This window comes from Rhincodon typus, chromosome 9 (assembly GCF_021869965.1).
Source record: "Rhincodon typus isolate 14 chromosome 9, sRhiTyp1.1, whole genome shotgun sequence".
NCBI classification, from domain to species: domain Eukaryota; kingdom Metazoa; phylum Chordata; class Chondrichthyes; order Orectolobiformes; family Rhincodontidae; genus Rhincodon; species Rhincodon typus.
Window position 1 is genome coordinate 69,651,202 of NC_063340.1, and position 23,917 is coordinate 69,675,118.

General features: G+C 39.7%; 1 protein-coding gene across 1 annotated transcript in view; it reads right to left on the minus strand.

The window, feature by feature from the left end:
* The window catches only part of LOC109935392 (CAP-Gly domain-containing linker protein 4-like), a 190,292-nt gene that overhangs the window by 41,174 nt on the left and 125,201 nt on the right, over nt 1-23,917 (minus strand). Inside the window, exons 8-9 of the mRNA XM_048601410.1 lie at nt 6,717-6,852; nt 3,152-3,289 (exon numbers count right to left, since the gene is read on the minus strand). Of these exons, the coding sequence (XP_048457367.1) occupies nt 3,152-3,289; nt 6,717-6,852 (274 nt within the window). The remainder of the gene's footprint in view (nt 1-3,151; nt 3,290-6,716; nt 6,853-23,917) is intronic.

A 23,917-nucleotide genomic window follows, 5' to 3' on the forward strand; every position in this document is an offset into this window, starting at 1 on the left:
CAAGGCAGACTTTGCAGGGTTGACTGGGCTGTTCCTGCCATTGTCTTTTCCCCCGCCTAGGTCGATGCCTGATGATCCATTCGGTTCCATTTCTTTGAGACTTTGTAGTGCTTGATACAACTGAATAGCCTGCTAGGCCATTTCAGAGGGCAACTGAGAGTCAACCACATTGCTGTGGGTCTGGAGTCACGTCTCGTCCAGACCAGATGGCGATGGCAGATTTCCTTTCCTGAAGAGCATTAGTGAACCAGATGGGTTTTTACAACAACTGACAATGGTTTCATGGTCATCAGTAGATTCCTAATTCCAGATATTTTTATTGAATTCAAATTCCACCATCTGCCGTGGCGGAATTCAAATCCGGGTCCCCAGAACGTTACGTGAGTTTCTGGATTCATGGTCTAGCGATAATGCCACTCAGCCATCACCTCCCTTGTGAAAAGGAGAAGGTCAACAGTTGCATGGAAAAGCAATCATCCCTAAGTTTCCTCCCCAAGCTGACTTGATAATAGACCACTGCTCCATCATCTTTGGTGAATCACAATCACGAAAGTTCCTACCTAACACGTTTTCTCCAGGAAAACATCGCCTTCTCATGGGCAATTGAGGACAAAAAATAAAAATAAATGCTAGCATTGTCAGTGAATGATGCCCACCTTCCAAGAATAAGTAAGAAAGTATAGGTGAAAGAAATGAAATACATACTTGACAATTGCCCTTTTCAAACCATTCTATAATGAGATGGAAGCCTGTTTAGAAATCTAAACTTACGTGCAGTATTCAAAAACAATAAGCATCCAGTGCAAGATATCCAAGGCAGCTATGAGAGGCAAGGAAGATGATTGCAAATGCTTTGACATTTTTCAAATCCTCTCTGCCCACAAGAGGACTGGAGGACAGCTGATGTGGTACTACTGTTTAAAAAGAGTGGTAACAATAAACCAGGAAATTACAGGCCAGTGAGTCTAACAACTGCGGTGGAAAAACTATTGGAAAGAATCTAAGGGACAAATTTAATCTCCAGTAGGAAATGCAAGAATTACTCAAGGACGGTCAGCATGGCATTGTAAGGGGGAGACATATATGGACCTCAGTGAGATTTTTGACAAGGTCTCACACTGAAAACTGGTTAAGAGGCAGGATCCAGGGCAATTTGGCAACTGGGTCAAAAATTGACTTAGTGGTGATGGTCAAAGGATGTTGTTATGACTGAAGCCTGTGTCGAGTGGCGTAATCACACAGATTGGTGCTGAGTGCCTTGCTGTTTGTTGTGTACATTTATGCTCTAGACATGAATGTAGAAGGTGCAGTTAGTAAGTTCTCAGATGACACGAAAATTGATGGTGTGATAAATAGTGATGAAGAAACCCTTAGATTATGAAGCAATATAGGTGATCAGATTGACTGAACGGTATCAATTGGAATTTAATCCCAAAAAGTGAGAGGTGATGTATCTTGGCAGGACTACCAAGGCATGGGAGCACATGTTGAATGGTAGTTCCCAGGAAACACAGAGCACTACTGATCAACTATGTAACCTCAGAGCTCTTGAAATCATAAACATGCAGGAAAATCAGCCAGGTTTTATTTTTCCGAAAGCTTATACAGTCATTCCTGCTGGAGTTGCAAATGTGAGGCAAGTACAAAAGAACATAAGAACATGAGAACTTGGAACAGGAGAAGGCAATTCAGCCCCTCTGGCTGATCTCTTCTCAGCCTCGACTCCACTTTTCTGCCTGCTTTCCATAATCCTTCAACCCATTACTGATCATAAATCTATCTATTTCCTCCTTAAATTTACTCAATGTACCAGTATCCACCACAGTCTGGGCTAGTTAATTCCACAAATTCATAACCCTTTGAGCGAAGTAATTTCTCTTCATTTTTATTTTAAATCTGCTACCCCTGATCTTAAAACTTTGACTTCTTCTAGACTTTTAGTTCTAGATTGCCCCATATGAAGAAAGATCCTCTCTACAACTACTTTGGCAATCCCCCTTTCCATTTTATATACTCTCCTGGATTTCCTCACATTCTTCTAAACTCAAGAGAGTACAGGCCTAAACTACCCAATCCAACTTTGTAAGATAAACTCCTCATCTCTGGAACAAATCTAGCGAACTTTCTCTGAACTGCCTCCAATTCAACTGCATCCTTCCTCAAGTAAGGGGATCAAAATTGTATGCAGTACTTCAGGTATGGTTTCACTAATGCCTTGTACAATTGCAGTAACACTTCTCCACTTTTACACTCTATTCTTTCAACAATAAATGTCAAAATATAAAACTGTCTTCCTTATGACCTGCTGTATCTGCATACTAGTTTTCTGCAATTCACGCACAAGAACACCCAGATCACTCCACATCAAAGCATTCTGAAGTTTCTTCCCATTTAGATAATAAATTGTCTTTCTATTCCTCCATCCAAAATGGATAATCTCACACGAATCCACATTAAATTTCATATATGAAAAGAATCAGTCATACCTGGGATATCCTTTGCACTTAAATGGCCACCACAGGCTGACAGGAAGTTTCTGGCTTATAGCAAGTGAAGTGGTGTCCTTTAAATTTGGCACCAGATCTACAACCCCAGAATGGTCAGAATTTCCTGCTCACTTGCCATGTGATTTGCTGTAAACTCATGCAACATCTCACTTGCATAGATAAGAAGCACATAATCAAGTGAAATAAGTTGCTCCAGGCATTGGCAGTTACATGCCAACCAACATCCTTGATGCCATATTTTAACTTCAAAATGGAAAATCCCAGCGGACAAGTATATTCAAAAGAAAAGTACTTTGTCAGTTAAAGCAGTCCTGACTCTTGTTACCTCAAAAATAATCAGTTGGATTGATCTTGCTGCAGTTATCACCATTCAACAGTCCTCAACCTAGCAACATATGTTAGAAATTGATAACGTTTTTAAGGAAAGCAATATTAAGTGCAATCGCTACAAGAGAAAAGAAAAAAAATAAATCATAAAAGGAAGGGCTTAAATAAATCAATGATATTATCAGTACACCCTTTATCAAGTAATGACATGATAGATTAAAAAAAATGAAAAAATTATAATCTTCAACAAAACCAAAACAAACACTTTTTTTTATGATTAATACCTAATTTATTTACCACAGCAGACTTCTCCCTACCTGTGTTAACTTTTGATGTAACATGCGACAAATCAATTTTTTGTGATCGGACAGGAGTTGATGTTTTACTTGATGTCCTTGTGACACTCTTTTTTACCATGGGTACTTTGCTAATCTTGGAAAGTGGTGCAAAAATCCCTTAAAGGAAATAAAAATACTTAGAAAAGATCTGCTACTACAGAATACATCTGGAATAACAGTCCCTCAAAAGCCCTCTACATTAATTGCAAATTCCAAATAAGCTTTTTTACAGATTTTACTTTATCATCAATTTTCAAGATATTCTTCTCTGCCCTAAAGACCACATAGAGGTATGCATTATTTAACCATGCCGCCTGAACCTAAGCGAAACATTAGCAGTTGAATTAGAGCGTTCCCTGGGTATGTCTTCCAGTGTTTCCATCCTTGGGACTGTGGCGAAATGCTTACCACTTATCTTGATGGTACAATGAATGTAGATCACTACATGTGGAATTGTTGCAGCAAACACACATCCTACAATTCTGGCACACTGAGTTCAATGGAAAAGTTTGCAAATCATCAGTAATTTTAAGGTTAGTAATTCGCAGTCCTATTTCATTGGTAGATACTGAAATCTTATGCCCGTTTTATTTAATAAGTTAACCAAATTAAAATTTCACTGCCATAAATAGTAAAGAAAAGTCACCTGAGCATCTTAATCTCTACTGCATCAGGCAGCTTTGATCTCAAGTCTTTTCTCAGAACTACCAATACCTTTCACTGGCATCATCCTAGTAAAGCTGCACTGCATACACTCCATGTCATTAATGGGTGTCAAAACCACACATAGCCAATGTTTAGTTTAAATTTATGAGTGTGCACTTTGCTGTTATAAATTGTTGTTGACCTTTTTTATAGTCTTTCTTATCGACTTGTCTCTACACTTTCAGGGAATTATGTATTTGAAGAAAAAACAGAAATTGCTGATGAAACTTAGCAGATATGCAGCATATGTGGGAAGAAAGTAGAGTTATCAAGCTTCGAGAGATAGTAGGAACTGCAGATGCTGGAGAATCTGAGATAACAACGTGTAGAGCTGGATGAACACAGCAGGCCAAGCAGCATCAGAGGAGCAGGAAGGCTGACGTTTCCGGCCTAGACCCTTCTTCAGAAATGGGGGAGGGGAAGGGGATTCTGAAATAAATAGGGAGAGAGGGGGAGGTGGATAGAAGATGGATAGAGGAGAAGATAGGTGGAGAGGAGCCAGACAGGTCAAAGAGGCGGGAATGGAGCCAGTAAAGGTGAGTGTAGGTGGGGAGTTAGGGAGGAGATAGGTCAGTCCAGGGAGGACGGACAGGTCAAGGGGGCAGAATGAGGTTAGTAGGTAGGAGATGGGGGTGATGCTTGAGGTGGGAGGAAGGCATAGGTAGGAGGAAGGACAGGTTAGGGAGGCGGGACAAGCTGGGCTGGTTTTGGGATGCAGCTGGGGGAGGGGAGATTTAGAAGCTTGTGAAGTCCACATTGATACCATTAGGCTGCAGGGTTCCCAAGCGGAATATGAGTTGCTGTTCCTGCAACCTTCGGGTGGTATCATTGTGGCACTGCAGGAGGCCCAGGATGGACATGTTGTCTGAGGAATGGGAGGGGGAGTTGAAATGGTTCGCGACTGGGAGGTGCAGTTGTTTAGTGCGAGCCAAGCGTAGGTGTTCTGCAAAGCGGTCCCCAAGCCTCCACTTGCTTTCCCCGATGTAGAGGAGGCCACAACGTTTCGAATTTCGAGTTTGGTGACTCTGTACTTGAAAGCTTAGCTTTCAATGTCCACTGCGCAAACCATTCAACATTTTTCAACTGAGCTTATGAACCCATTGTTATTGTTGCAATAACACTGTATTATCCCATACATCATATTAGGTTGCATCTGCCATCCACCTGGTAATTCTTTACAAACCTCCACTATGTAGCAAGCTTACTTTGCTGCCATCAGCAAATTTTCAGATTGTGCTACCTTTACTAAAATTATGTACCCCTGTTGCACACAAATTTTAGCTTTTCTACACATTTAGCCTCTTTGTTGCCTGTTAACTAAATTTGTTGTCATGCTACTAAAGATTATTTTATATCATGGAGCAGGATACTTTTAAGATAACTGCATTTAATTCCAGTCTCCGTGCTATAGGAAAGATGTTGTTAAATTTGAAAGGGTTCAGAAAAGATGTTACCTGGATTGGACAGTTTGAGCTATAGGGAGAGGCTGAATAGGTTGGGCTATTTTCCCTGGAGTGTCAGAGGCTGAGCAGTGGCCTTATAGAGGTTTATAAATTCATGAGGGTCATGGATAGAGTGAATACCCAAGGTCTTCTTCCCAGGATAGGTGAGTTCAAAACTACAGAGCATAGGTTTAAGGTAAGAGGGGCAAGATTTAAAAGGGACTTGAAGGGCAACTTTTTCACACGAAGTGTGGTGCGTGTAGTGAACGAGTTGCCAGACAAAGTGGTGGAGGCTGATATGATTACAATATTTAAAAGGCATCTGGATTGGTATATGAATAGGAAGGATTTAGAGGGATATGGTCAAATGCTGGGAAATAGGACTAGATCAGTTTAGGATATCTGGTTGATGCTGATAAGTTGGACTGAAGGGTCTGTTTCCATGCTGTATGACTCTATGACTCTAAAAGTTTTGCGTGTCATTTTATCAAAACTTCTCAAAGTTGATAAACATTACATCTAATTCATTCCCTTTATCAATATTATTGGTTATGTCTTCAAAACAACTATCACATCTGTCAAAAAGGGACCTATCTATAATAATCATTTGTTGGTTGTCATGCTTTTCAAAATGGAATCTAATTTAATGTTGAACTATGGCTTCCAAGTGATTTTGTATTATTAGCTGACAGTATGTTACTGGTCTATAACTATTTGGTTTATCCTTTTCTCACTAAGTGATGCTACATGACTACACTTCAATCCCATAGCATGGTTTGTACATTTAAGAAAACATTTTAAATAATGGGGATCCTCTGTTATCTTATTTCAAGCTTCCTACAATAACATCAGGACAAATAATTTACCCCCCACTTAAGTCGTGCTAAAATTTTCAGAAGGAATTTTGTTTCTGACATCTACGTTAAAGTTAGGTGTAGGCACAAATAAAAAGTATGTACTAATATCTCTGTCATACATTGACACATTGATTATCCAAAATAAGACTTTCTTTTTGATTTCTGATTGATCCTGTCTTCTGTTCAACTATTCTTTATTTTTAGCATGCTTAGAAATCCCTTTGCTCTTTGAAAATCCATTTTTCATGTTCCTTTTGTGGCCCTCTAATCTGTCTCTTTGCTTTTTTACTACACTTTCTATATTTCTTAGGATTATCTTTAAGCTCTTAGCTCTAATATTTTAATTGTCCTCTTAACTTATTCACAGAATTTTGTATTCTTTGTGCACCAATATTTTGTTTTTTTTTATAAGTATTTATTCTATCCGATCTCTCACAAATACAGTCAGCAAGTAAACAATGGCAGATGAATGCATGTAGAGCTGAGGAGCAAAACATTAGCCAAGTTCTGGGAATATAAATAAGAAATTACAATATATACCGTGTTTAATGGGACAGCTAAAATACTGAATGCCACAAATACTTCCATCATTCTTTCCCTCTGGTTCATCCAGCTCAATCCCTGCCCACTGGCCACTGGCAAATTCAGTGGTGCCACAAAATCGTAGCGTGCCAACCTAAGAGAAGTAAAAAATGTAGGAAGAAGATTTAAATACATGAAAGACATAAATGGCTACTATTTTGCTTTCATCATTACAACTTAATTTTCTTACTAATTCTAAAGCATGAAAAGGTTCCATTTTTACTTCGGGTTTGCAGACTACATCACATTCACAGAAAATTATCAATGCATCTCTTGTTCAAGTGGAAAACTATATAAACATTTATACAGGTACACATTTGCATACATTTTCAATTACACATTTAATAAACTTGAATCGGATTGTCTTGAATACTTAATTCATAAAACTGTGAATATATCAATGTTGAACAATTGAGAAACATAGTCATTAGAAGTAGCCAATAAAAGTACATCATAAAAAACTGCTAAGGACATCTGGAAATAATCATTCATGACAAATAGCCAGCAAAAGCCATCAATACAAAAAAACAAACCAATATCATGCTCACTAGAAGGATCTCTGGTGGGGAGGGATTGTGTCATGAGCAAAGGTTGAACCAGCTGAGACTCTACTCATTCGAATTTTGAAGAATGAGAGGTGATCTCATTGAAACATATAGCATTTTTAAGAGAAATGACAGTTTAAATATGAGAGGAGGCTTCCTCTCATGGGAGAGTCTCGGACCAGAAGGCATAGTCACAGAATAAAGAGGAGCCAACTTAAGACTTAAATGAAGAAGAATTTCTTTTCTTGGAGGGTTGTGAGTCTTTGGAACACTTTGCCACAGAGAACTATGGGGCAGAGTGCTTGTGTATACTTAAGACTGAGATAGATTCTTGATTAGTAGGGAAATCAAGGGTTACAGGGAAAATGCAGGAAAAGTGGTCATGAGGAACGTTGGATCAGATTTGATCCTATTGAATGGTGCTGACTCAAGGTGCCAAATGGCCTACAGCTATTCCTATTGTTTATGGTCTTCTGGTCTTATAGTCTAATATCAGTTCTTGTGGCAGAGTGGTAATGTCACTACTTCTAGGCCAGATGTTCTGAATTCAAGTCACATTCAGAATGTGATGGTCATGGAGGTGTTTATAATACATCCAAACAAGTTGATTCAACAAAAGATTTCTACGCAGAAAGGATTTGGAAATGAGCAACATCAAGGTGAGTTAAAAATTCTCTTCAATCAGACGTTGCTGATAAAGGAACTTTATTCCAACAAGACAGGCATATTTACATAATGACTGAGGGCAGTAGTCCATTGCAACTTTATCTCAGACTTTCTGCTAACATTTATAGCTATCCTCATTTGGACTGCATGTATGCCAAAAATCTACTCCTGTTGGCACAGAAGAAAGGTAGTCAGTTTTATTCTAAGACCTACAGGCTATTCACTGGAAGACAGGTTGGAATGCCAACCAAGCAAAACTTGTGATCATAAACAAGAAAAGAGAGATATATAAAACCAACAAAAATAATCTATAGAATATTAACTGCCACCAATGTTAATAAGGAAGGTTAAAATGTGAAAGCATGAAAAATCTGGCAAGGCTTGGGACATGAATGAACTGCTCATCTAAAAGAATGGGCCTCATTTAATCTGCTGTAGACACTTGTCTATCAACTAGCCAATAGTGTGTTCAGTAGGCTGAAGTAGAAATATAGGGCCCACAGCATGAAGTTGCAGCTGATGGCAATAGCTGGGGATGCTTGGGGATGTAAGCTGGCAGTTTTTGGAGGCATTGGCCACAGGCAAGGATGTTGCTGCAATCAAGGATTCTAATTGCAATTTATGAAGGAAGTTCTTCGTGTGATCTGAGGGCAGGGGTGGGTAACCTCATGTAGGGGTGATTCAGATACTTTTTTATGAGAGTTAGAATGGCATTTCATGTCGCACAAAATTAATGTAAAACTTAATTTTAAGGTGCAATAGCTAATCCCTGGTGGGAACCAACAGTTGCCCCTCTTTCCGTCTGACTCAGGCATCAGTTTGAAATTGCTGGAGGGTTTGCGTGATAAGGAGAGGATGGGGGCTGGGACTTTTTCCACTGGAATGTAGTAATGGAGGTTGAAAGATGACCTTATAGAGGTTTATTAAATCATGAAGGGTCATAGATGAGGTGAATAGCAACAATCTTTTTCCCTAGGGTAGAGGAGTTCAAAACTAGAGTGCACATTTTTAAGGTGATAGGAGAAAGATTTAAAAGGGACCTGAGGGGCAACATTTTCACACAGAAGGTAGTTCATGTGTGGAATGAACTGCCAGAGAAAGTGGTAGATGCAGGTACAGTTACAACATTTAAAAGATATTTGGACAAGTACATGAATAGGAAAGGTTTAGAGAGATATGGGCCAAATGCAGGCAAATGGGGCTAGTTTAGTTTGGGAAACTTAATTGGGATGGACAAGTTGGACCGAAGGGTCTGTTTCCGTGCTGTATGACACTATGACTCTATAGTGTGCTTTAATTAACATCATCAGATTTGGTCAGTATGTTGAAAGTACAACCTTGATTCCATAAAGACATCCTGCACACCTGTTCAAAGTAGTACATTATATCAGGACAGAGCAATGAGAAAGTGGGATAGGAAGGGTTAACTTGCCCCCATGTTCAGTTTCCACTAGATACGAACAGTTAAAATCTGGGCCATTATTTCAATGAGTGACTGGTAAATCTATGGAACATTTCCTGTTAAGATGGTGGAAACAGGTAGTAATTTTTCACTCAAATATTAATTAAGTATAATTCTTCAGAAAATAATGCTCTAAATACAGTGTATGAGTAATCTGAAGCACAGAATATAATAAGTATAATACGCTTGGGCACAAAAGTTGGATTTGACCTATTGTTCATAAAACTTTCCACTATGGATTGCTTTGTTGACACACGACTGAGTCTGTTGGAAAATAATTGCAAGAAAATGATTGCTATAATTAACCAAAAATGTCATTCTTGTTGTATCCATGCATCCATCAGGATATGAGACGGACCTTGCTCAAGCATTCTCTATGCTCACATAGAAGCAAAAACATGTTCAAAGTTAGCCAGTCAAGATGATTTTCAGAGGCAAGAAATACATTATAAGTGTAACACAAAGCCCGCTCAAGCCATGGTCAGATTAAATGCCAGGCAAAAGTAAGACATGCCAGCACACTTGATCACAGCAAGCCATGCTTGCGCCTTATTTCTATTATTTCAAGGATAAGATTTAGGCGAAATATGTTTTCTTATAGTTATTACATATATGTTTACATTCTCTGTAAACTAAAACACTATATCAATTTGTACCTAGTCTTGCTTCATTGAAGTGTTTTCAGACTGTTAATAGATAAGTTGAAGAAACTCACATAACAGCACTTTTGAAAGATATAGTAACTAGACCCTATCACAACATAATCCAATTGTTTGGATCCTGGATTGTGCAACCTGAGAATCTACAATGCATTTAATTTCACAGGATGAGTCAGCATTGTTCAATTGGTTTTACTGATTATATATTTTCCTTTAGTTTCTAATTGTGGCATCTCTAAAAATATTTTTGAGAAGCAAATGAAACAATTTCAAACTATATATTACGGCAAAGTTTATATTTGGAGCCTTTATTTTAAGACCTGTGTGGGAAAGAGCATGAGAAAATTGATTCCTGTTTTGTATTCTATGGAAGAGACACTGGTGTCAGACAGATTGAGCAAAATCGAGAGAGTAGGTGAATGAATTTAGGCTTCACTGTCCTTGTTTCATAGGCATAAGACAGGCACAATGAGAGTCATTTTGCGGTCCAAACTCTTGCACTCAAAGCATGGTTTGAAAGGCATTTAAACTAACACAGGGATGGGCAATTTTTCAACTGCCTGAAACAGACACAATTCAAATGAAAGTCAGGAATCGAACATGTTTTAGGCACCCTCACAGAAACTCCTTTACGATGCACTAAGCAATAACGAAGCCAAACCTTTCAAAATTCTTCAGTAGTCTCTGCAGCTTTGAAGACAACAAATGAATATTTAAAACTTTATTCCACTGGAGTGACCAGAAGTATTGTGATTGACTTCCGTTCTTTGCTGTTTTACCACCCGATCTGCAGGATTCTCTTGAAGGCTGCTTGGTCAAGGAATGTAGTTGAAATTCAATAAGTTGAAATGGCCACATTTTGGGTAGAAATGTAATAGGTAGATCTCATCAAACTTAATGAAATGAGGCCCCAGGGTAAATTTCATGCTTGGCTTGCTGCCCTATAGCTCATTGTTCCTGCTTTATGCCAGTTGGTGGATCAGTAACAAGTTCTTGGTTTAGAGACACAGTGAGAGTGAGAGAGAGAAGTATGTTCAGACATCAGCAGAGGGAGTGTCGGCCTTGCCTCCCTGCTGCCAATATAGCTAAGTCCAAAAGTGGACAATTGTGGCCCACATAAAAACATCATCCCACCATGGACTTCCTCCTTCAAACACACTCATTGTCTGATGAAGGAACTTAGTATCAGGAATTGTGTGTCTTCTGCAAACCATCCACTAATCCTTGATGCTGAATCCCCTATAATCCTCTACATTTCCCTGTCTCACAATCATAAACCACCAAACCTCCTGCAATAACTTACTGATGGTTTAGTGCGACCACAAGACCATAGATAAAGGAGCAGAATTAGGCCATTCTGTCCATGCTTTTAGATCATGGCTGATATGTTTCTCAACCCCACTCTCCTTTATTCTCCCTGTAACCCTTGATCCCCTTACTAATCAAGAACCAATTTATCTCTGTCTTAAATACACTCAATTACTTAACCTCCACCGTCCTCTGTGGCAATAAGTTCCACTGAGTCACCACCCTCTGGTTGAAGAAAGTCTTCTTCATCTCAGTTCTAAAAGGTCCATCCTTTCACCTAGAGGCAGTGTCCCGGGTCCTAGTCTTTCCTATGTGTGGAAACATCTTCTCCATGTCCACTCTATCCAGACCTCTCAGTATCCTGTAAGTTTTAATCAGGTACCCCCTGATCCTTCTAAACCCCACTGAGTACAGACCCAGATTCCTCAACCACTCCTCATATGACAAGCCCTTCGTCCTCATGATCACAACCTCCTCTTGACCCCCTCCAACGCCAGCACATTTTTCCTTAGATACGGGGCCAAAAACTGCTCACATCATCCCAAATGCACTCCTACCAGAGCCTTATACAGCCAAAGCGGTACATGCTGCTCATTTCCTAGCCCTATTAAAATGAATGCTAACATTGTACTTGCCTTCCTAACTGCCAAATGAACCTGCATGATAACCTTAATAGAATTGTGAAATAGAACTCTCAAGTCCCTTTGCGCTTCAGATTTCCAAAGCCTTTCCCCATTTAGAAAATAATCTACACCTCTATTCTTCTTTTGAAAATGTATAACCTCACACTTTCCCACATTGTATTGTATCTGACACTTCTTTTCCCACCCTCCTAGCATGTCCAAGTCCTTCTGCAGCCTCCCCGCTTCCTCAACACTACCTGCCCCTCCATCTATCTCTGTGCCATCTGCAAACCGAGCAGCAATGCCCTCAGTTCGTCCAGATCATTAATGTATAGCGTGAATAGTTGTGGTCCCAAAACTAGTCCTTGTGGAACTCCACTAGACACTGGCTGCCATCCTGAAAAAGACCCCTTTATTCCTACTTTCTGTCTTTTATCCACCAGCCAAGCATCTAGCCATGCTTGTGCTCCTTGATATGGACTCCAGTGGCTGTTATTATGGCAGCAGCCATGGCTTCCCGGGTGTATAAAAAAAGGTGTTGTCTCTGTTTGACAAGACACTTTGGGTGCAACATCCGGTCCTGGGATCCTGATCCTGGGCAATCGGCCTCTCTCAAGGGAGTCAATGCAAGTCTCTCATTGATTCTCCAGCCAGCAGGTGAGACTTCTTTTACTTCCACAAGATTCTGCCCTACCTTTCCTTTAAATTCTTTGATTTCAGAAAAATGAGTTGAAATTTGAAAGCAAACTGTGCCTTTTTGAAGAAAGTTAGAAATGGACAGGAGGAGAGAGAAAAGAGGAGGAAAACAAATTGAACCAAAGGAAGCTCTGATCTCTTGTTGCTTACCACTGGGACATAATTGAAAATTAGGAAGAAGTACACTGATTATTAAGGAGTGTAGTAAAATGACAGTAGAGTGGGAGCTGGGAAAGATATAGTATTTGGGCAAATACTTAAAGGGAAAAGGTAATGTTAGTGAAAGGGGTGGGATGTATGAAGAGAAATGAGAAGGTGATGGGTTAGGGAATGCAATGGGAGAGGATGGAGTTGTGGAAAGCACAAGTAACTATGACAGGAAGATGCGAAAGCTACATTTTTCTGCAACCTTCACACCAAATAATGCCTGAAGCTGTTGATGACTCTTTTGGTCTCATCACAATGTAGAGGTAGAACTTCAGTATCTTGCTAAAATGAGCAAAACACGAAGTAAACAAAAGCAACATTGTGTAAAAGAAAATAATGGTTATATTTAAATTTAAAGACAAGGTCTCGAATTCTTTTCATTGCTCAATATTTAGCATGAACATGTGAAAGTCAACCTAAGGGTAGAGGAAAGATTTGGATTTTTCAGCAGACTTACAGACTGAGTCACTGAGGCACATAGAGGAATACAGGAATTAGGAACAGGAGTAGGCCATATGGGTCTGCTAGCCTATTCTACTATTCAATAGGTTTACGGCTGATATATGGTCTTAATCCCACTGCTCCTCATAACCCTTAGTTCCCTTGTCTGTTAGACCAAAAGAGTCCCCAAAGGACAAAGATGCTTCAAGCTTGATCTCATCCAGAACTGGTCTCATCAAGGTGCAACTGACCTCAGGTTGGGTTAAGGTTTGGTTAAGGTTGGGTCAAGGTTAGATGAAGACAACACCAGGCTTTCCTTTCCCAGCTGAACACTGCTTTCAAAACTTCCCCACATATAATGGACAGTAAGAATAAAAAACAGAAATGCTGGAGAAACTCAGCAGCTCTTGCAGCATCTGTGGAGAGAGATTTGGAGTTAATGTTTCAAGTCCAAAATGACTCTTCTTCAGGACACCAAAAATGAGCCATATTGGACTCAAAATGGTAATTCTGTTTCTGTCTCTGCAGATGATGCCTGACTAGCTGAGTTTTTTTTTTCTACACTTGCTGTTTTTATTTCAAATCCCTAGCATCCATAGTACTTTGCTTTTAATAAGTTACTGGCCATTGATTGACACCTTTAGAAATGTTGGCATGAAAAGCATCATTAGCTCTGTGATAGAAAGAGAAGTAAAGAGAAAATTTGGCAAGACTATAGTGTATAGTTATGACAATGTAAATAGTCTACTGAAAGAAAATTGCTCTTTCTATTATTCTAAATTCAGTCTGAAAGGAACAATAAGTGAAGGAAGTATGGGATGTACAGCCATTGCTCAGGAGTAATTAATCTTAGCTGGAGTTTAAGTACATTATTCAGTTAGCTAGTCTATGCAGCTGTTCTAAAATCTATTTGACATGAGAATTCACAGCATTAACAGTATGTTCAAATGCGCTTTGTTTAGCCACTTTTAACGCAGCAATTGAGCTAGATTTGAGATTATTGCAATCAGCTTTTCCCAACTGAGAATGGAAACGAGATTTCCCGAACCAATCATGGATTTGCAGCTAGATCCCAGAGATAAAATATTCTGTATGCTAACCCTCTGGACTTGTTATTTTGACATTCCTTCAGTGAATTAGATTACGAACAGAAAATGAACAAAATCAAAAACACTGCAGTCAACCTACCACAGGTGCTTAATTCCATCAGAATCCTAAGAAGCGTGACTTTGAATTTTTTTTTTTAACAGACCAACTGAAAGCTTCAAAAATTCACATTTCTACATCATTAGTAACAATCACTGAAGCTAATTTGTTACATAATTAATATACTGTTCTTCTAAGGTATTATAAATATTTTATGAAGTACTGAAGCTCTGTGTATGAAACATCAGCTTCAATAGAATGTAAGTGTTCTATCTCTTGTGTGTTGTGTACTGGTGCAGTATCCTCCTGATTTCTTATTTCTCAGTTCATAGCTGGCACAGTAACAAAAAGCAACAGCAGAATTCTTATCAGTGTTGAAGCCATTGACAAAATCAATTAATGGAATAAGTTTAGCTGATTTTGCTCAAATACTTTAACGGCAGACAACATCAGTGCATGGGGAAAGGAATCAGATAATGCATCCAGATATCGGGAAAAAAAATGCAAGCTCCCGGACAATTTTAATTATCATGCCTCATTAAAGTAGGCTTTGCAGGCTGGCTATCCTATCTCATTGGCAGCAGTAAATCCCCCTTCTTGCACTTTATAACTTATAGTAGGAGTCCCTGCTCATCACTTAAAGGATGAATACATCTTTTAAAAGGAGATTGCAGTCAATCAATTAAATGTCAATGCTGCTTTCAGTTTAATTTATAACTGAAAATAGAGAGAGGTAAGGCTTCCCCCAGGCTTTCAGCCAGTTCTTTGAAAGTGCTGCTGGCAGCAGACAGGACTAGATGAGGTTTCCCCACAAATTGGCCAGAGAATGGTCAAATGCCTGCCCAAGTAAGCCTTCTTGAAATTCATATTGGGTTTTTAGTAGGGGAATGACCCGTGAGGATCAGGACCCACAGCCAGAAGAAAGTCAATTACATTGCTAGGTAAAGAAAGGTGAATATAACTTTGTCTATCCCTACCTCTTGACATGCACTATCTCAGTCCATCTTCTTCCTCCTAAGCTATTCATACTAATCACTACATCTTTATCACACTTCTTCCACAGCTCACTTCTAACATTTTTTTTGCTTGCTCCCTTCATTGCTTCCATTAATAGGATTGCTCATCTAACCTACTTTCAACAGCTAAACATGTACCTGCTCAATTCAGACTCTAGTCAATTACCTCCCATTCTCGACATCCCCATTCTCCCTGCATCTAGTTTCTTATGCACTACATGACATCACTACACGGTCCCACAATTCCCTACGTGACTCCTCAAATAGCCATTTACACCTTTCTCTTTGAGACTACAGGAAAAGATAGTGTACAATGCTCTGTTGAGACTGGTGGCCCTATCCAGGCAACGGATGAAACATTCAAAATTAGTGGGTCTCTGAGAGCACCAAGCATTTGAATTGACCATGTTGTGGCTCTGCATGGCACAGTAAATGCTTATTGTGTGTCTTCAAGTAGCACAAACAATTGTATCTTCATCCAACTTGAAGTCCTCAACCAGTACATTTTTCTTTTGCCATCCTAAGTCTTGTCATTTTCTTCTTCATTCTAGCTGCCTTCTCAGCAGTAGGAATTTCCTGAAGACACCTCAGAGAGCTCTCCTGGGGCTGACAATCCCATGTCATTACACCAATGCATCAGTGCACTGATTTACAAACCTAAAGAGAAGGGTAGCTATTTCTCAAACCTAGAGAGATGTGCAGCTATTTATAAAGGCTTGCATCAGCTGAAACAGATAGCACAAGTAAGCAATAGCAGGTACTGCTGGCAGAGGTAACCCTGAATGTACCAGATGTCAATGCATTCCTCTAGCCCTACTAATTGGATATGATGGCGTTCCAGCCATGAAAAGGAAAATGCTTGATATACTCAAGTGAATTAGTAGGTCTGCTGAAGTCCTTGGCCCTGTTCTGACATTCTTCCATCTACAAAAAATGATAAACACGTAACATCAGTACACGAGAGTCATTGCCATTTTCCTGCGTCATCTACTAGTTACTCCCAAGTGCATTAGTTGATCTCTGAAGCCTTTATGCCGGCTTGCAAGAATCGTTGAAGTGGAGCTTTGAATGTCCTACTGGTTGTCTGGCTTTGGCTTTCCGATCATACAGAAAGCCGTTAGATATGTGAGGCATCTTCAATTCTGAAGACATGCACACACCAAGTGAAGCCACAACTGTTTGAGGCTCTGCCTTTGAGAGGCCATCCACATCCAGTCTGACCAGGATATAACTATAAAGCTGTAGGTTTTGACCTGGTATAAAAGTATAAAGGAGTTTACTTCCAGTATGTGCACAGTTATGTTTATGGCATTTCCACTCTGCACTCTACCCTGGAGCATGTGGCCACCTCAAGGGGAATTCCATCTGGACCCTCCCAGTAGGTAACTGTAACCTTGGCTTTTTCAGTTTTGATCAAAGCTCTGATGGTTTCCTATTGACTTTTGTTTCTAAAGTCTTTTCCAGCTTTGGGTAACTAGCACACTAAATGGATTCAATGGTAGACCATATACTTGGGGTTTACAAGGAGTCACTCACCTCTAGCAATCTGCTCTGCCACATATTAGTAGGAGTGACGAGCAACAGCTCCATGGAAATTAAGAACAATACAGGCAAGTGTTTTCTCTCTCTAGAGTTTGCAGTACATCCGCACCTTTAGCATCCACTCATGAGACCTGAAAGAAGAGTGTGCCACAGACCCACAGCTGTAGCTCAGACATTACGGTCTGTATCCATGTCCTCCTTAGCTAAGTTCCAAAAGATTACCACCTCAAATATCTCAAGGACTCAACATAAGTTACTACAGCTTACTGCTAGCTCCGTTGAAAACACTGTATCTACCCTTTGTAAAAGTAACAAAATGTTTTTTTTACCACACTATAGGTTGTAAAGAATTTATCTTTTTATTCTTCTGTAGTATTGATTCTGGACTGAAAGGGGTAAGGACTATTTTACACACTAAGAATTGTGGAAAAGGCTAAGGATTGTGAAAAGTGTTACTACACTTCTTAAAAGCAGGTTACTGATACTTACTGTAAGTGTAATTTACACTGCTGACTGTTCAAGCATTGAAGGAGGTTAGTTGCAGACAAGCTGGAACCAGGAAGTGTACACAAAATGAGATTCAGATGGCAACAATTAGCTGATTGCTCTGTGAAATGGTGACCAGTTGTCAATGACAAAGGCCTTTAGCTACCAACAAATATGTGATTGGCTTCCAGATAGCTTGATAGCTTGTAAGTGTGAATGTTTGGTCAGAAGTCATCAGACCTCCAGAATGGAAGGTCTTTCCTCTGCAAGCCTAAAAAAAGCCAGTTTATTTCTCCTCATTATTTGTTGTAAGCTGTGGTTTCTAACCAATAAGTGAGAGATTTTATAAGTGTGAACCAATTGCTCTGTGTCTCGTGCACACAAGTAAAAGTGCTGGAGAAGGAAGTTAGAGGTATAGGAAGCCTTGAAAAGGCAAAAAGATGATCTCAGTGAATCCTGAGTACAATGGCCAATGAACTGCCTTTGCATGTTTTCTTCTACCTGTTTTTCTTTATGTCTGTCTTTGTCTAGCCATGTGTACATGTGGATAGGGGAAATTTTACAAGGGGGTTAAAGTTTTAGCTAGTAGATTTGCATATTGCTGGCTCATAATTATTTATCTATCACTAGAACTATTTGCCTATAACAAAAGTCACTATTTGTTAAGTACAGAAACCTGGTCTGTGCTTTCTGTCAATCTGAGTCAAAAAGATAGGTAAAATGGGCAATTTTGTATTCTGTTAAAACTCCTTTTTATGTTCACTCCAGGCATAAGTGGGGTTTGATTTCCAGCAAGCTACCCCGGTGAGGTGGAATAAGGTTAACATTTTGGAGTTAAAAGATTTGACACAGTAATTAAATTTCTCTACACTTTTAAACCTTCATCACTTTTGATACCTCCGTCTGCTTAATTTCTGTAGAGTGGCTTATGAGACTGCCTTGTCAGTAAGGTACTGGTGTGAAAAGTGGCTAAATGGATTCAGATGTTAGAGGATTCAGGTTTAAAAGAGTACCAACTGAAGATAGTAGGGCTATTAATATAAAGGGCATTAATTCACATTTTACTGACGGACCAGCCTCTCCCTCATCATAGAACCCATTTGCTTCCTGCAGCTTAAATCCTCCTGAATGGTTATATTGTGAATAAGGCATAAAGACATCATTATGTATGAAACCCTGACTGACACACATTGTGAGGAAGCTTCATACTAAATTATGATTTGGGGACTTGGGTTCTAAAGCGAAGAAAAAACTGGTTTTATGTTTCAGCTTTGTGAAGGTCTGATGTGTGATTTTTAGCAAAGGTAAAAAGCCACTTTGAATAGTGAGTTTTTTTATTTCATGGGGTGTGGGTGTTGTGGCTAGGCTGGCATTTATTACCATCCCCAATTGCCCAATACCCATTGCTGACTGATTGAAAACAGTCACATGAAGGTCAGACCAGGTAAGGATGGTAGTTTCCTTCCATAACCAGATGGTTTTCCCAACAATCAACTATGGTTTTGTGGTCAGCATTAGGCTGTTAATTCCTGATTTTTTTTATTGAATTCAAATTTCACCATTTGCCATGGTAGGATTTGATCCTGAGTCCTCAGAACATTACCTGGGTCTCTGGATTAATAGTCTAGTCACAATACCACTAGGTCATTATCTCCCTTCCTAGTGAAAAAACACAGCATTTCAAAAAATAGTCGAGTTTAGATAAATGAATAGCAAGCCACCAAGGGAGATAATTGCTAGGGTGATTGCTGACTTGAGTTTTACAACAAAGAGAGAAAGGGAGAGAGAGCGATAAGAGGATCGAGATGGAGATTCTTCAGTCTGAAGCAGTCCAGGCAGTCAGGACTCAGAGGAAAAAATGCTATGTATGTTAGAAGAAAGCCAGAAATAGAAGGTTGTGAAGGTGTCAGAGAATAAGACATCGTACAAAACTGTTAAAAGCCTGAGATTAAGGAACACTAGTAGTAAGTGAGCTGAGTTAACAGCTTGTCTGAATGTCTCAGGAAGATATAATAACTAAAGAAAGAGCAGTAAGTCAATGGAGCACTTTTCCAAAAAGTAACAGCTTAAAGCATGTCAGTGAACAAGAAACATTAACATGGAGATGGGTGACTTTTTACTGCAGCTTGGGTATCTGTAAGATTGTTCCTGGGGTAAAAGAGTTGAATCTTTCTTTCTGATATTTGTAATGAATTTGTTTCAAATAGTTCTTGTATCATGTAATATAGGGCTGAATTTTAGTAGAATTCGGCTTAGTCTCAATTATGGTGACTTCCACAGAGGGATTTCTCTCCGTTAGCCCTCACAAATTTTCTAACGATATTCTCCCCAGCTTACTTCAGTAGCTATGCACTACACCTCAATGATGTCCTGCTTGTGTCATCTCCACTGAGCATTGGCGCATGTAGCCACCACTGCTGGGACCTCCTGGGATTCTGAGTGCCATCACCACATTTAAAGCCCAGAACCTCCCCTTCAGAATGCACATAATGAGAGGGGCATCAAAAATAAATGTTTCACTGGGCATATAAGCGGCATGGCTGACATGTCATTGCAAATACAAGCGCTCATTCATAAATGTCTTGCCGTTTAAGAACCAAGCTACATGGGTTACCTGCACTTAGTGTCATCCATCATAGAATCCTGTCTATGGAAGTGTTACTCTTTCCCTAACACCCAATGTAACCTAACATATTTTCATTGTTGAAGGTGAGAATGTCACATATTGGAAAGCATTCAAAAGATTGAAAACATTTACTTTTATTAAGCAACATAAAAAGCGATGAAAAATAAAGAAAGCTGCATTTGCTTCTGGGAACAGGAAGCACTTGTCATAGAGACATACAGCATAGAAACAGGCCCTTCAGCCCACTATGTCTATGCCAACCAACAAGTACCAAACTACATTAATCTCACTTACCTGCACTTGATCTAAGCCTATTATGCCCAGCATTTAAGTATTCATCCAGGTGCTTCCTAAATGTTGCAAAAGTGCTTGCCTCCACAACCCTCTCAGGCAGTCTGTTGGAATGAAAAAGCTTTTCCTCAGATCTCCTCTAAACCACTTACTCCTCAGTTTACACATAAGCCCTCTTGTCTTGCACATGTCTGTCACGGGGAAGAGATTTTCATGATCTACTCTATCTATGCATCTCATAATTTTGTATACCTCAATGAGATCCCATCGCTCCCCACCCCAGCCTCCTCTGCTGCAAGGAAGACAAACCCAGCCTATCTAGTCTGTCCTCATAACACAAAACTTTTCATCACAGGCAACATCCTGATGAATCTCCCCTGCACTCTCTCCAGTGCAATAATGTCTTTCTAATCGTGTGGCAACCATAAATACACATAGCATTTCATCTATGGCCTAACCAATATTACATAAAGTTTGTAACAAGACTTCCTCGCTCCTATTTCTATGCCTTGCCTTCTTCACCACTCTGTCTACCTTCAGAGATCCCAGACCTCGTACACCAAGGTTACTTTGTTCCTCATACTGCCTAAGGATCTACCATTCATTGTGTATATCTGCCTCTTATTAGACCTTCCAAAATGCATCACCCCGTACTTATTGTGATTAAACTCATCTGCCATTGCTATGTCCAATTTACCAGCTGATAAATATCAGACTGTAGCCTGAGGCTATCCTTCTTACTAACAACAAAATCACCAATTTTCATGTCATGTGCAAAATTACTAATTATACTATCTATTCATATCCAAATGAACATAATGAACATAACAAACAGCAAGGGTCCCAGTATTGGACCTGTGGTATATTGCTGGTCACAGGTTTCCAATTATAAAAACAACCATTTCCCATCACCCAACTTGTAAGGCAATTTTGGACCTGGTTTGCCAACTTGTCTTGAATCCTATGGGCTCTTACCTTTTGGACCAGCCTTCCATAAAGGACCTTTTCAAAGGACTTACTGAACTTCATGTAAACCACATCAACTCTACTGTCCTCATCAATATATTTTGCAACTTTTTCGAAAAACTCAGTTAAATAAGTCAGACAGGCTCTCCCTCTAACAAATCAGTTCTGACAATCCCTAATCAATCCATGCCTTTCTAAATATTGATTAATCCTGTCCTTCATAATTTTTTCCAATAACTTCCCTATCACTGATGTCAGACTAACTGGTCTGTAATTACCTGGCTTATCCCCGCTGCACTTCTTGAACAAAGGAACCACTTTAGTTATCCTCCAGTCTTCACCTGTGCCCAGTGAAGTATTAACTATATCCGCCAGCAATCTCCTCCCTTAGCATTTTGGGATATATCTCAACAAGCCCTGGGGATTTGTGTACTTCAACACCCACAAAAACATCTCATATCTCCTCCTTATTAATCTTAACATGTTCTAGAACCTCACCGTCCCAACTGAAATCCTGAGCTACAATGTCTTTCCCCTTTGTAAATACAGGTGAGAAGTATTCTTTTTGGACCTCACCCTCGTCCACTGGCTCCACGCAAAGGTTGCCCCTTTGGTCTCTACTCCTTACTCTTAATATACTTATAAAAAGCCTTGGTGATTCCATCCACCAAAAGTATTTTGTGGCATCTCTTTGCCCTCCTCATTTCCTTTTGAAGCAACCTCCTACACTCTCTGTACCTTTGGAGGACTTTCCCTGTTTTGATGCACTATACTTGACATATGCTTTCTTCTTTTTCTTTACCAAACTGTTTATATCCCTTGACATCCAGGGTTCCTGGGACTTACTGCCCTTGCCCTTAACAGAACAGGCTGGCCCTGAATTTTCACTGTATTATTTTTAGAAGACTGCCACTTTCCAAATGTAGACTTACCTGCAAGTGGCTGCTCTCAGTCTATGTTTGCCAGATCCTCTCTAATGATATTGAAACTGGCTTTCCCCCAGTTTAGATATATAACTTCTACACTATCCTTATCCCTTTTCATAATGACTTTGAAACTTATAGAGTTATGGTCACTGTTCTCAAAATGCTTGCCAACTAAAACGTCAACCAGTTTCATTCCCTAGGATTAGATCTGGCACTGCTCCATTTCTAGCAGGACTATCTGCATACTGACACCGTCTTTTAAGGAACAAAAAACTCGCAATCAACAAGTGATCAGTGCACCCAGACCACATCTATTGAAACTAGATGTCAATTAAGTCCTATCTCATTTGTGCCTGATACTGCAGGGATTGGTCATGTAGAAGATGATATTTGTCCAGCTCAATGTCCTTTTCTTCCTCCTTAGAAGACTGCTGCTATTCTCCCAGCTCTTCAGAGTCTATCACATTCTCTCTTGACACTCTGCAATTTTGCATAGCATGGTATGCTGAAACTATGCAACACATTCTGTCTGGAGTATACTACAAGGACCCAGCCCAATCTAAGTACCAGAACCTCATTTTCAGCAGCCTATTGTCTGTTTCATTATGGCCGTGGTTGAAGAATGGTGGCCTCAGTCAGAGGGTTCTGTAACAGATGTTTCAGGCATTGTTGATGAGGGTAGCCCCCAATCTCACAGTAACTATCCTTGTAAGACATCTGGCATAGGAAACAAAGCAGAAATATGGGAGTTTTCAAGAATATAGGCATCATGGCAGCTCCCAGGGCACCTAGCACAGACCTTTTAAGATCTGGTACAAATGATCATAGCTAACTTGTACATCGATGAAATGAAACCTTTTTCTCCTCACAAAATCAGCTGCGTTACGATATAATGCTCTCCACGTTTACAGTCTATAGTGTCCTGTATTTGGGGGAAGCCAGCTAAGTGGACAAAGCCTACCGCCTGGGCTGTAGCACTGAACTTTTCAAGGGGAAATTACTTCAAGCACTTTGATCTGGCACAAATTGCTTTGGCAACAGCTTTGACATATTAATAGGCTGAGAAATGTGAAGGTCCAAACGGGTCCTCAGTGAGTTCTTGGAAGCAACCAATTGCTTAAAAGTTTAACGCAACTGTCAATTTGATGCCACTGGGACATAATGGCCAACCACCTTGTCAGGTCACAGGTCCCATTCCAGCAGCTGGAAGTGTCACGAGATATTCTCAGTCTGCAGTGACAATGCACCCTGTTTTTCTGGAGGAACATCAAGGACAATAGACTCTGGGCCTCCTTCTCTGGACCTAAATAGTAAGGATGTTATTTTTAGGAGAAGGTTCTCTTACATTCACATTATTTATGCCCAAAGTTGCACACCTTGCTTTATCTCTACAGACACTTTTAAACTTTGTGAGTAACATTTTTAGGTCTGCTCATTCTCCTGGTGCTGAATATGAAAGCATGGTAGTTAGCCTCCCTCATAGTTCAGTGTTTGCTAACCAGATAGTAGATGTTTCAAATTCAGAACTGTACAGACCTCATCGGTCTCATTCT